The 13,172-nt window shown below is 34.7% G+C and overlaps 1 protein-coding gene across 4 annotated transcripts in view; it reads right to left on the bottom strand.

Annotated features, from left to right (window-relative positions):
- LOC126868679 (thyroid receptor-interacting protein 11-like) overlaps positions 1-13,172 on the bottom strand; it is a 45,499-nt gene that overhangs the window by 4,160 nt on the left and 28,167 nt on the right. For 3 of the 4 annotated variants that reach the window (XM_050624421.1, XM_050624423.1, XM_050624422.1), the window contains 6 exons: positions 5,257-5,424; positions 4,587-4,694; positions 3,504-3,912; positions 666-3,389; positions 407-510; positions 208-307 (listed from right to left, as the gene is read on the bottom strand). In XM_050624421.1, the coding sequence (XP_050480378.1) occupies positions 208-307; positions 407-510; positions 666-3,389; positions 3,504-3,912; positions 4,587-4,694; positions 5,257-5,424 (3,613 nt within the window). Of the gene's footprint in view, positions 1-207; positions 308-406; positions 511-665; positions 3,390-3,503; positions 3,969-4,586; positions 4,695-5,256; positions 5,425-13,172 lie in introns of those variants that run through there. The other variant, XM_050624424.1, reaches the window with a different exon arrangement.

The following is a 13,172-nucleotide window of genomic DNA, read 5'->3' on the forward strand; positions in this document are numbered from 1 at the left end:
CAAAATTAATTGCGTTGAATGTATGTATTGATATTTTGTGAATTTGGAAATATGAATTTTCTTTATGAACGTATAAAAATTGTGTAAATTTGCTATCGATAAATAATGATTGAAGAATTAATTGAAAAAAATTCTAATCATGCAAAATATAAAAGAAACAAGATGCAGGCAAAGGTAATATTTTGTAGTAATAATAGAATCGAGTACCTTCTTGGTTTAGCTGTTCGATTCGTTCTGTTTTTTTATCGAGTTGTTCGCTTAATCTGGATGCTGCTTGTAAGCATTCTTTAGCTTCAGCTAATTGTTCCTATTAACAATTATTAAAAAAATTATATATTTCCCTATTAACTATTAGATAAGCAATTTTTTAATATTTATGTATAAACATACAATTATATAAGTATACCTTAAGAATTGTGACATCATTGGCCAATTCTTCTTGTCTTTTATGGGATTCGATTAGTTTAGATTGAATTCTCTCAGTTGCCGCTATGATATCTTTTTCCTTATCTAAAAATTGTAAATGAAAATTATTAATTATAAAATTAATAATTAAATAAAATTAATAATAATAATGGCAACAACAACAACAACAACAACAATAATAATCGATAATTTCGTATAAGACACGTTGTGTACAGAGATTATGAAATATTTTAAGTTACCTCGTTGGAATTGTTCCAAGACTATCTGTAAATTAGTTAAGGACGTAGTCTGTGATAAGATCTTATCTTCAGCGATAGCTAACTTATTTTGTATATCATCCCTTTGTTGAACAATCAACGCCATTTGTTGTTGTAACGTTTCCACTTGCTGATTTGCTCTTATACTCGCGGACGTATACGCGTTTGAACTGCTCTTCATTTTTTCTTCAGCCTGCTGTAATTTCACTTCTAATTCTTTTCGCGTTTCCTCCGCAAGTAAGGCGTCTTCCGTATAGCTTGATTCCATTTCAACCAAATGTGCTCGTAGCCTTTCTAACTCCTTTGCGGCGTTCGCTTCTTTGCCTTGGCTTTCGCTAAGTTGATTCTGTAGCATTCTATTGTTCGATTGCTCTTGAATTAGAGCTGCTTCCAACGCGTTACATTTCTCATTAAGAATCGCAATTTCCGTTGTTTGCGTTGAGTGTTCGACGATCCCGCAAGTGTCTTTGCTGTTCGATTCTTCGGCATTTCTTAAACGTTGTTCGACTGCCCGCAGTTCATGCTGCAGAGTAGCTATGTCCTTTAATTCAGAGACATTTAAGTCTTTCTCTGTTAGCAAGTTCTGACCTCGCGATGTTTGTTCGTTCAAGAGGTGCGTCAACCTTTGAATTTCGTCATGATATTGCACATTTTCATTGTGTTTGATGGTTACAAGTTTCACAAGTTCGTCCCTTTCGTTCTTTATAGTCGCAAAATCGAGTGTTTCTGTATCAGTCTTTGCAAGATAGAGTGCGCTTTTCAGGTTATTAATCTCTTCGTCTTTTTCTCTAATAAGATGAGATAGACTTTCTATCGTTTCTTTGGCCATATCAGCTGATTCTGTATTTTCGTCAATTGCCTTTTGTAATTTCTTTTGCGAATTGATGATTTCTGCCATTAATTTACTGTTGTCATCCTTCAAAGTATCATTTTCTCGTATCTTTTCCTCTAAAATGGCTGTAATTTGTTGCTTTTCCTTATCATAGACATTTTCATTTATACGATTTAATAACTCTTTTTTCTCCGCTTGTAGATATGCAATATTATGCTCCAACTTGATACAGCTATCCCTGGCTACTTCGTATCTCGTTTTTAAAGTTTCATTTTCTTCAGCAACGGTGGCGAAACTCTCTTGTAATTTTATCAATTCCCTCTCTTTCAAACGTAATGTTTCTATTTTATTCTCCATTTGAGCATAATCGTTCTGCATGGAACAAAATTTTTCAGTTAACTCGCTAAGCTCTAATTCACTCTTTAATTCTTCGCGTTTCTTTATTTCGTTTTGCAAATTTTCTTTTTCCAATTGAAGCTTCTCGGTCGTTTTCTTCATCGACAAAAATTCACCGTTTAATTCTACGTACCTTTCTTCCGATTCTCGTAATCGTTCCCTAATTTCATTTATCACTTTTTCATTATTCGCTACTTTTTCTTTCAATTCCGTCTGTTCTTGCTCTAACAAAGATTTTTCCGTGTTTACCAAGTCTAATTTATCGTTGGACTCGTCTTGAATGGCAGTTAACTGTTCCAACCAGGAAATCTTTTCTTTCGTTAAACTTTCGTTCTCTTGACTCATCTTCGCTATGTAACTTTCTTTCAACTCTATTTGGTTGAACGCTTCGTCCAATTCTTTTCTCATGTTTAATATGTCGTAGTCTAAGTCATCTTTCTCGCGATTAGCTTTGGCTAATTGTTCCTGAAGATCTTTTAACGTATCGTTATTCCCTGTCTCTGAATTACTTTCACGCCACTGCGAGATCTCTATTTCTAACTGTTCATTTCTTCGAGACACTTCCTCGTTTTCCTTCTGAATTTCGTCTGTCATACCTCGCAGAATCGCCAAACTGTTTTCTAATTGTTTTCCATTGGAAACGGACGTTTTCAATTCTCGTCTCACGTTCTCAAGATCGAATTTCAGCTCCTCGACTAATTTGATGTTCTCATCTAAATACTTGCATTTCTCCAATGATATTCTCAGCTGTTCCTGCGTTTCTTTCTCCGTGTTCTCCAATAAATCGATCTTCTTTCGTAACTTGTCATTCTCATCCAATGTCGTATGCAATTTCCGATTCAGATTTTCCATTGTATTAAACGTGTCCTCGATATCTTCTGGAATATTTTCTAATTTTGCTGATTTTCTCGTTCGAGATGCAGGTGGCGACTGGCCTTGATTCTTTAATCGTGTTTCGTTTGGACAAGTACTTCGTAACATCGCATTTTTCTTTCTTAACGAGTTTTTCTTGCGCAACGCGGAATTTTCTACTTGAAGACGCTTCACCTCTTCGTGCAACCATTCAGTTTCCGATTCCACCACGTCTTTCGTCCATTTCACGTCAATGTACTGCTTCGCCAGAGCCTCGAAAATCGACTCATCCGGTTCTATTTCTACAAAGGAACTCTTCAAAATATTCTTGACCCTCTTGGTTAATTCGTCGACCACATTTCCCTCATACTGCTCGTCGGTCGATTCGTTTTCTTCCATTTCTAGGTCATTTGTTTGGATATGTTTATCTACGCTCTCTAAACTGTTAGTTTGTACGGTATGGTCGACAGTTTCTGCTCGTATCAGCGTGCTGAATTCCACGAGTTTACCTTCCAGTTGGACGACTTTATCTTGAGCCTGGTTGTAGTCTACGTAAAGCTGTTCGTAAGCGTTTTGAAGGCACTGATGTTTTTTTTCGACCTCTTCCTTGAGGGACAGTAGTTTTTCTAAGGGTTAAAAGGAAAATGAAAAAGACCAATCATTTATTTTATATCAAGTTTTTAAGAAAATAGAAGAAAGTACTAGCATTATCAGATAGAAAGGGTTAAAGACATGCTTACCTATCGATTGTTCATGCTGCTGATCCAATTCTTCTACACTGGCGAATAATCTTTTATTTTCTTCCTGAAGTTCCTCGATTTTCTTGTACAATTCCGATTCTTTGTTGCTTGATACCTTGATAAACTCATCTCGCATGTGGTTCTCCGAACTCACGTCGAAATTAGGCTTCAACGCGGCGGTCTCGTGGCTGACGCTGTTGGGCCTCTTAAACTTCTCATCGAAGTCAGACTTTTCTTGTTTATTAGCCTCGCTATATTTCTCGTTCTCAGTTTCCAGCGCTTTTAGCGCGCCACGAACTAAATCCAGCTTCTCGAGGGAGTTCAATTTGGACAGCACCGTACGGAAATCGTTGATCAACGCTATTTCATCCGATTGCATGCGTCTCGTGTTTTTCTCGGTTTCCCGGCTCTGATTAACATAGTTTTGCTTTTACTGTGTATCGTTCATCATAAAATGTTTTAATACTGTAAAGCAAATTTTTCAAATGTTTTGTGAAACTTTAAACTGAAGAACGCCTCTCTTTATTTTAGGAGAATAATACAAAAATATTTAAGTCTTCGAAAGACTGAATTAACTAGTTAAAAAAAGAAATGTATTATTTTCATTAAGGAGATCTTCACAGCGTAAAAGTGTGTTAGATTTTATTTCACAAAAACTATGAATAGGTACATTTAGCGTTTAACTTTAGTATTAACTACAATATTAACAGTTGAAAAAAATAAGTATCTTTGTGCTTGATCATTTGCTTCATTTGATCAGACTGAGGTCTTCAAATACACCGCGTCGTTTAAAATTAAGTAACTCGAAGAATTACATCGCGTTTCGTTTTATTCAGAATGAAACTTCTTATTTTCATAATCATATATTTGTTGCACTAACATGTTAGTAATCTTAAATTCGTCCAATTAAGCACAGTGATTCATTAGGGATGTTTCTTAATCATGCTAACAAACTCGAAGGTCGAAATATATCCTCTAAGTAAAAAAAAAATCTAGCTTCCTTGGGTACAGATTTTTCGAAATAAGTTATTTCTTCGTTTTACTTTTACGAGGAATTACTAAGATATATATATATATACCTACCTTTTCTTCCATTTGTATTATACGGTTCACCATATCTTGCTTTGCTCTTAAGAATTCCGCTTTTTGATGGCCATCGGTGAGTTCATCTTTCAAAGAGGAATTGTTACCCTGGAGTTAACAATTGTAACAGGTTATTTAGTATTAACTAATAGGTTTTACTTAATAGGTGAAGTATTCCATGTATCATAAAACAAAATTTCTTAACATGAAATATTTAAATGAAATATTACGGGGAATGCTATAGAAAGAGATAGATGTATTCGAACTGTCGACAACGTATTAACATTCATATTGCGCAGTTCAGAAAACGGTAATAGTGAATTAAGTGTATTACGTGGATATCTTAACTAATAAGGTGACAATGATATGATATTGATTGAAGATAACGCGTAATGACATATGTTATCACGTGTGTATATGCGCGAAACGGGCGTCGCTACAGAGTTAAAATTAAACGCAATTATCTGAAAACAATTGCAACGGTAATTATCCCGTTTATGTTTAGTGGGACAAAGAAGACAATGCGATTATTAGGTACACGGTGCAATTGAAATATTATATATGCAACGAGTGCCGATCAGTTTTGAATCTATTAAGTTATCATTTTTCAGAAAAGAAACTTAGTTCAAAATATTTGTTTGTACACAATAGAGGATTTTTCATATCTTACCTTCTGAATGCGTTTAAGTTCGATTTCTAAATCTCGTATTTTCAGGGTGGCTTGAGCCAGTTGTTCTTGCAATTGTCGCACGTGATTCCGACTTTTTGAATTTCGATTTTTCGTGGACGGCGGATCCCAAAAAAATACCTCGCCCTCGTCATCGTGATTACTATCGTTCTGAAACAAACAGATCATTAAAATTATAAGGTTTTTATCTTTAGAGTTAACGTTCTGTGAAATAATATATCCATAATTTTTTTAGTGACCTATTGTTACTTATTAGTTCAACCAGAAACGGGTACAGGTTCGTAATAAATAATCCCCTTTTAATCTCACCAACTACGCAACAAAGTATATCGACTATCAGAAATGCTACGCATTTTCCGAACAACCCAATATTTTATACGTATTTATATTATACTTTTCTATCGACGATTGAAGGTTGGTCGGAATTTTATGTTTTATTACGTGAAGTTCCATCATGATAACATTATACAGGAGACACGATCGTGTTGGAGATAGAGCTAAGAAAATTCACGAAGGCCCTGTAGACAGATCCCGATGATTTCAAAAGCATGGCGTGCATTAATGCATCAGCGCATCAGAAAACGCGAGCAACCTCTTCCAATTGAAAATTCATCAAGCAACGTCTTTTGCAACAATTGTTGTGAAAACGAGCGTCTACAAGGGGAAAAAAGAGTCGTACACGTCGTTAAGATGGGAAAATATTTACCGGGACGAGTATCGGTAGATACCGCGTTGCAACGCGACGTTTCAGCGACCGAGTCGGATGCGAGTAATTTTCGTCCGGGAGGAAACTCGCGATTATTCCGTTATATCGCGCGAAAAAGGTTATATCGCTTTCCAAACTTGGATCAAGGGAATTTTGAATCTGCTGATTAAATATGACAAATTTTAAATTATCGTATAACGATGTTTCGATGGTTAATTCAACTATGTACGTATTATACCTTCGTAAAAAGGTACAGTACACAGTTAAAAGTACGTTCCAGTACATCGTGGTCGCGTGAACGAACTCGCGAGGATCACATGTCTGATTTAAATTTATATTAGTAAGTCTTACACGATTAAAAAGGATATTAATTATCGAAATCGAAAGTATTAAACATCGAAATGTAATTGCAAAGTTGCATTTCAGCAACCAATTCGGATGCATGCAATCTTTGTGGGGAAGAAGCGATTATTCGATCGTGTTTCATCCAAAATCTCCTTTTGAATACACGATCAATTAACGCATCGATTTTAATGATTTCATAGGTGAGCTCGATCGATCGAATAGCTACTACCAAAGAAATACATGTGAGTCGTGCCACGTTGACGTTCCTTCGCAAGTTTGAGTCGACTCGAAGCAGGATGCGACCGACTGGTAAGCAGCGTATCATTAGTATGTAACTTAGTATTGTTATACACGTTTACATAAGTATTCCGTATGTCGTGAACAATGCAAGTAACATGGCGCCGCTTGGCCGTGGAACCGCGCGGGCGCGAAAGAGGGAAGAAAAAAAATCTAGGGAAAAGGGACCTATGGTGGGGATGGTGTACTTATGCAATCGAAATTATGATCAATTGCGGTTCTCTTGGGGGAAGAGAAAGAAAACGGCATATTCGGTTTTCAAATTGCTCACACCTGATAGAAAGGATGTCAAGATTTTACGGTGAATTGAGACTTTATAAAAGCCTTGTCATTCCATAGAAATTGCCGAGATTATGTAAACCCTCGTAAACTCTCTCACGTGTTCCGTGTATATTTCGTTTGTTGTTTTTATCCACGTAAAAACCGCCCGACTCCGGGATGAACCGACTCAGGGATATCTCAATTCAATTCAATTCAATTCAATTCAATTTACTCCACTGTACTGATACAGAAGGGTAAATTGAATTCGTATTGAAACGCCTTGTTTTCTTTTTTTCCTTTTTTTTTTTTTTTTTGTCATATGCCATTCCAAATTCGATAGTTTAAAATTTGTTCTATCGTGCATTATGACGTAATTTAGTCGACAGTTAAAGGAAAGGAAAGTTTATCTATAACTGCTACTACAAAAGTAGCTTAAACGTTGTAAATGTTGAATAGTTTCTGAAAATGTAATGATACAAACTATGAAGGGATTAAAGTGGAATTAATGAAACAGCAGCTTCGTGAATATAAAAGTAATTCAAGAATTTGTCATGAAAGTTCATAATGAGTTGAACTATTAACTCGTTAAAAAAGAGACGACTGTCTCAACTTACAATGCTTCGTGGAATAATTCGTTCATGAAATAATTATCCACTTCAACTGTAAAACAGATTATTGTTTTGAAAACAGAGAATTGTTTTGAAAACGTAAAAATTTATTCGGCCCGAGTCAATAGAGAAATAGCTTTCGCCCGTCAATTGATTCGAAAGTCCGTCGTCATGCATTACCATACTTCTATACAAATTATTCAATGAGCTGTTATTATGGCCACGTATCGTCTTGACAAAAGACTACAAATAGGTTTTTATCTTACCATAAGTTTTCCCATATAAGGGAAAGAAAGGAGGGGACAAGGTGGAAGAGGAGAAAAAGGAAAGATTCACCTTTCGACCTGGCTTCATGCCGTTCAAAGTTCTTTCATCTAAAAGTCAATTCTTTACCTACTCCAAACAGATCGTATGTTTTCTTTTTGTTTCGCATAATACAAAAAGACGCGTCAACGTTCACAGTTCTGTTCTGGCAAAGGCGCATCGCGCGATCGTGCCATCATTTTGGGGAAAAAAATTCTCCAACGTTTAAAATGTATAAAGTCGGTATCTTATAGCGATAAAATGATCGTGAGACGAAATCCAATCCTTTCGTGGATGCAGTGGTCGATGAAATATTATTCCGTATTCCTGAAAATTATCGAAAGTTCGATGTACGAGATTCGAATAGACTTTGAATTCAAAATGTTTCCACGATCGTTTTTTTATGAGGAAACTTAAACGAGAGGAATAAACAAAAGTTCGTTCGTTGATGCATGTGTCGAAGCAGTTTGGTGTCGCATCGTTGCATATTATTCATAGGACCCTTTCAGATATGCGACTGATACCGAAAAGCTTTCGATGCACACTGTCTAAATGCTAATCGATGCACACGCGTTATGCATTTGTCTTTCCAGCCTCCGCTGACATTTTTTTAAGTCGATTCTGTTCGCGATAAACTGTTTTTTGGTCCCGGTGCAGTGTTCGGTAACCTCGGTTTTAGACAGCGAGGAGAAGGAGGAAGTAAGGCATTTAAATAACTTTCCGTTTCCATTCTTTAATTTAAGAACATTCTACTTTTTAAATCATCCTAATGTTAAATTTCTTCCGCTTCTTCGTTTGTATATTTCAGTATTTGCTCCTTGCGCCGCTTATCCATTTTACTATACGAACAAGATATATTTTTTATCACTTTAATATAAAATTGGTATTATATGTCTTAATGATTTGTAAATAAGGAAAAAGGATAGCGAGAGTATGCGGGCGCTTTTCGCGGTCCAAATTCTCCTAATGAATATGAAAGGAGCCTCCGTTAGGTCAGGTCAAGGAATAATGCATCGTTTGACTTGCATATGTATGTGGACTTGCGCGACCAAAGTTTCCTTTTTTTCTTCCAATACGGCCTGTTTATACGTTTATTTCACCTTGAATACTCGATACTTTAGAACTGACACGGAGAAGGTTCGGGATCTCAGGGTCGTACGTCATAAGTCGAACTTAGAGCTCTTCTTGTCTTGCAAATCCTTCTTGAATAGCCACGATTAACACATTTTTCTTTTATTATGGTAAAGAATCGGGCTTCCAAGGCTGTGTTCACACAAGTTACGAAGATAGTTTGAACAGGGAGCAGCGTTTGTTTGGCGTTTCTTGGGGGAAAATTAGAGGGGAACGAAACAGACACGACGTTGACCACTTCGACGTTGACTGTGCATTTGCATATGCTTCTTTGTATGTCCTATTAATATATGCTTCTTAACCGAACACCACTCTCGTTATCGTAGAGCTTAAAGACATTTGTTTGAATTTTAAAATTGTCGTCTTTTTGTAGAAATGACGCGACGATGGTATTGATATTTTCTATGTTTCAATTTTCATTTATTTTCATGATTTATCATAACAACGCGAATATTGCTTGTGATAGGCCGAAGGATTCGAGTCGTCGTCGATGAAACTTTACATAAACTTTTGATAGATGCATTTATGTATCAAAATAGTGTAGTAGCGGTAAATATATTGAAACGAGAAAAAACATATGAAATTCACAAAGAGTCAAAATTGACATCAGAATTTTCTTCGTCAAGAAGTTTTATCTTTCATATATCATATATCACATATTATCTTTCATATAACGCGTATCATAGACCTGTGATACAAAGTTTGTAACTACTTTACACAGAGAAAATATATTTTTCAATCCTGATACAGAGTACTCTAATGAAGCATAAAAGATTATAAAGTAACGATCGTAAATGAAAGGTTTGCCTTTACGGAAAGATGTTGCATGTAATTCATTAAAAACGTTCGCGTGTATCATTTGAGAAATAAAAGCGAAGGAAATGAACATGGTATATTGATACGATCGCATGACACTTGCCTCGCGTTACATGCGAAATTATAAGGTACGTGGAAAGAGATCAGTGATATCGTCGATTGAGATCCCAGCTTGATTGAATCGCGGTTGTTATTCAAGTTTTACACCAAGTTTTTATCGATTATTATTTTATCGATTATTTTGCACATGAATCAAATTGTTACAAAAGTAAAGAAAATCAAACTGTGACTAGAAATATGCAAATACGAGAATTCTTTTGCTATACAAAGAGCATACATTATACTACACGCACACAAAGAGCTGAAAATGTAATAATTTTTCGATCTTAACGAATCGTTCACGTTTTTGAAGCAACGCACAATAATTTTCTGTTTTCCGATATCGTGCTGAGATGATCGGTATATCTTTACTTTCTACATTTCGACAAAAATAAATGCTATCTGCCCTGCAAGCCTTTAACGGCATGATGTTTGTACGCTTATTAGTGATAGGGATGATAAAGCCAAGTGATGAAATATCTATAAGTTAGCTTGGTTGAGATTTGGTTGGAATTTCACAAATGCATTAACCAGTGAATTTGAAAAGAGATAAAAGATTTACGTTATATACTGTTTGTAATTATTTGTATGATTTCAAAGGTTACTTCCAAAACTAATTCGTGATGAAAGCAGCGTTAATTATTGCAACGCAGAGACCTCTATGCTAATGATAGCGATGAATCTGTTACCTCATATAATAGAGTCAGAGAGAGTCGTACAATTTCTGGGTATCAATAATAATGCAAGCGCTTGTAAGAAATACGAAGGGGAATTAAAAATATGTTTGAGTAGTGGAATATATATAATGTTTGTACAGAAGATGAAAAAAGACAGCAAAAAGAGGATTGAAATAGAAGTAATGCATTTATCTGGAGAAATAAACAAGATGAAGAAATTATCAGCAAGTAATAAACGTTGCATTTGCCACGCCTTTATGGATAAGGAAATGGAATCTGTGATTAAGCACTTTTATGCGATTATCATTCAATAAATTTCCTCTTTTTTCTTAGGCTATATGAGATAAAGTATGTATGTACAGTATACAGTTAGCAACTATTTGAATGATTGCACTAAGATCGAGATAAAAATAAAACATGTATTTTTCTTTCAAAGTATTTGCTGCGTAGGCTTTTTTATAATTTTTTTTGAAATTTTGATAATACGTTATTTAGTACATTATCTAGCCTTATCAGAATGCTTGAAAATCTTAACTCCTTAATCCTTATAGCAAGCCGCTGTAAAAATGACTTTTCGATTAATTGCGGAAAAACCGCTCGTACGAAGTCGTTAAAAAGGCTAATATAGTGTGTCAAATGACTAGAAGAATTTTCTTTTGACAAAAATTCAATCTTCGCCTCGTCGTTTCAACGACGTTTGCAAATAAACGTAACGCGAAATATGTAACATCGATAATTTCGGAGTCCAAAATGCGGTATATTATAATGCGAAGTTCCTATTATGTCCATTTCTGAATTTTTTGTGCGCTCATAGAAGGTACATACAGCCAAGATATTTCTTCCTAAAGAGAAAATCTCAAATATACGCGAAGAATACGATCTTTGAGCATCAGCGTGTTCTGTTTTTGAAAGATATTGTCACGTTACAAATACCCTCATCTTGTTACAATTTTTAATGTTACAGTTACATTACAATACGTGTCAGCTATAACTTCCAATCTAAGGATGCAGATGTTAAAAATAAATACGTCAAAGTTGGAAGATATTTAAATTATTAATAATTAATTTTTATTTTAAATTGAAGAACATTTAAATCGTTATTCAAATCTATTTGTTAGCAGGTATGAAACGAAGTTTCATGAAATCACACCATTTTGCAAGTTGCGTTGATATATTTTCATATTGAGACGTTGATAATCAGATTCAGGAGATGATTGCGTTGTCAGAATTTGCAGAACTTGTTGCATGCAAACTTTAAGCGAGATTCACACTCCACAATTTGTACAATTCAGTGCAACGTTACATAATTATTCAGATCAATGTTACAATTTACACAGAAGTGCCATAGCAAAATTTATATACACAGAAATATTTATTGAATTATGCACTCTACCTATCTAGAATTACGAATTCTCTGGAGAAATTAATTTCGAGAATTAGAGATTTAGAATCCATATTTTCGTTCTTGATTTTGACAAATTAAAAAGATTACTCGAATTTAAATTTAACAAAGGGCATTGGACACTCAAGTGTTGAAATAAATTCTCAAGTTTTTACCAAAAGTATGAGTCATTCTAATTTTAAGAATGACAGGCTTCGTTATGTGGTAAAACATACAAGAATAGAATTCAGGACATGATGATAAGCAATAAATTGATTAAATCACATAGTGGATGTCAATTATGAACTTCATTTCTAATCACGTTCTGGTCCCAGCATTTTCTAGTTCAGACTGAGATTCGATTTCTATAATAAAGCAAAGAAGTAATGAAACAATGCTTATCAGTCAAAAGCAATATATTGACAAATTAATAACCACTTTTGCCTATTTTTGGTTGTTTAGAATTAAACCACGACGAACAAAGTCTAATTACAACATTAAAAAATATATATTTTTTTATTGTGACGATAAGTATGATCATTTACTCATAAGCAAACTTGGAAGAGAAGGCAAAATTATCCATCGAAGGATTATGAATAATGATACTTAAAATGAAGACTGAAATCTTCTATTATACGGATTGTGGATGTACTTCGAGTAGTCCTAAACAGTAATTATAGCCTTGTACAGATATATGACGCCACAGGACTTCAAACATGGTGACGAGTTGTACGAGTATCGTTAAATTGATATTGAAGTGAATGACGTGTAGCAAGGACAAGTGCAACATAATCTGTTCTACAAATAATACTTATTTCTTTTTGCAAAAGTCTGAATAAATTTAATTTCTAATTAACATTTGACATATTACATTGTAAAAAATAAAAAAGTCATAGAGAATAATTGATTTTGATAAAAAAAAAGTACACCAGTTCTGCCTGTTTTGAACACAATTTCTTCGAACCATCCTACTTCTAAATGGTTCACGTGTAACCATGTCATCTTATCGAAGTAACGTGGCGAACTATACTTTACAGATACTGATAGTAACCGTGGGAAAGGAAACACCTCTATTACTTACTCATAGAAATGTACGTTATACTAATTTTAATCAGGCAAAATATTTCAATCTTCTAAATTAACCAATTCGTTCGATTTATAGGATCTACACGAGACAAGAAATAAGCATATTCCATTTAACAATTAAGTCGTTCCAGAGTCATAATCATGTACTTATTTACTCGTGTATACGGTAAAATTGTGAAATTCCATGG

This window comes from Bombus huntii, chromosome 8, assembly GCF_024542735.1.
Source record: "Bombus huntii isolate Logan2020A chromosome 8, iyBomHunt1.1, whole genome shotgun sequence".
In the NCBI taxonomy this organism is placed as follows: Eukaryota; Metazoa; Arthropoda; class Insecta; order Hymenoptera; family Apidae; genus Bombus; species Bombus huntii.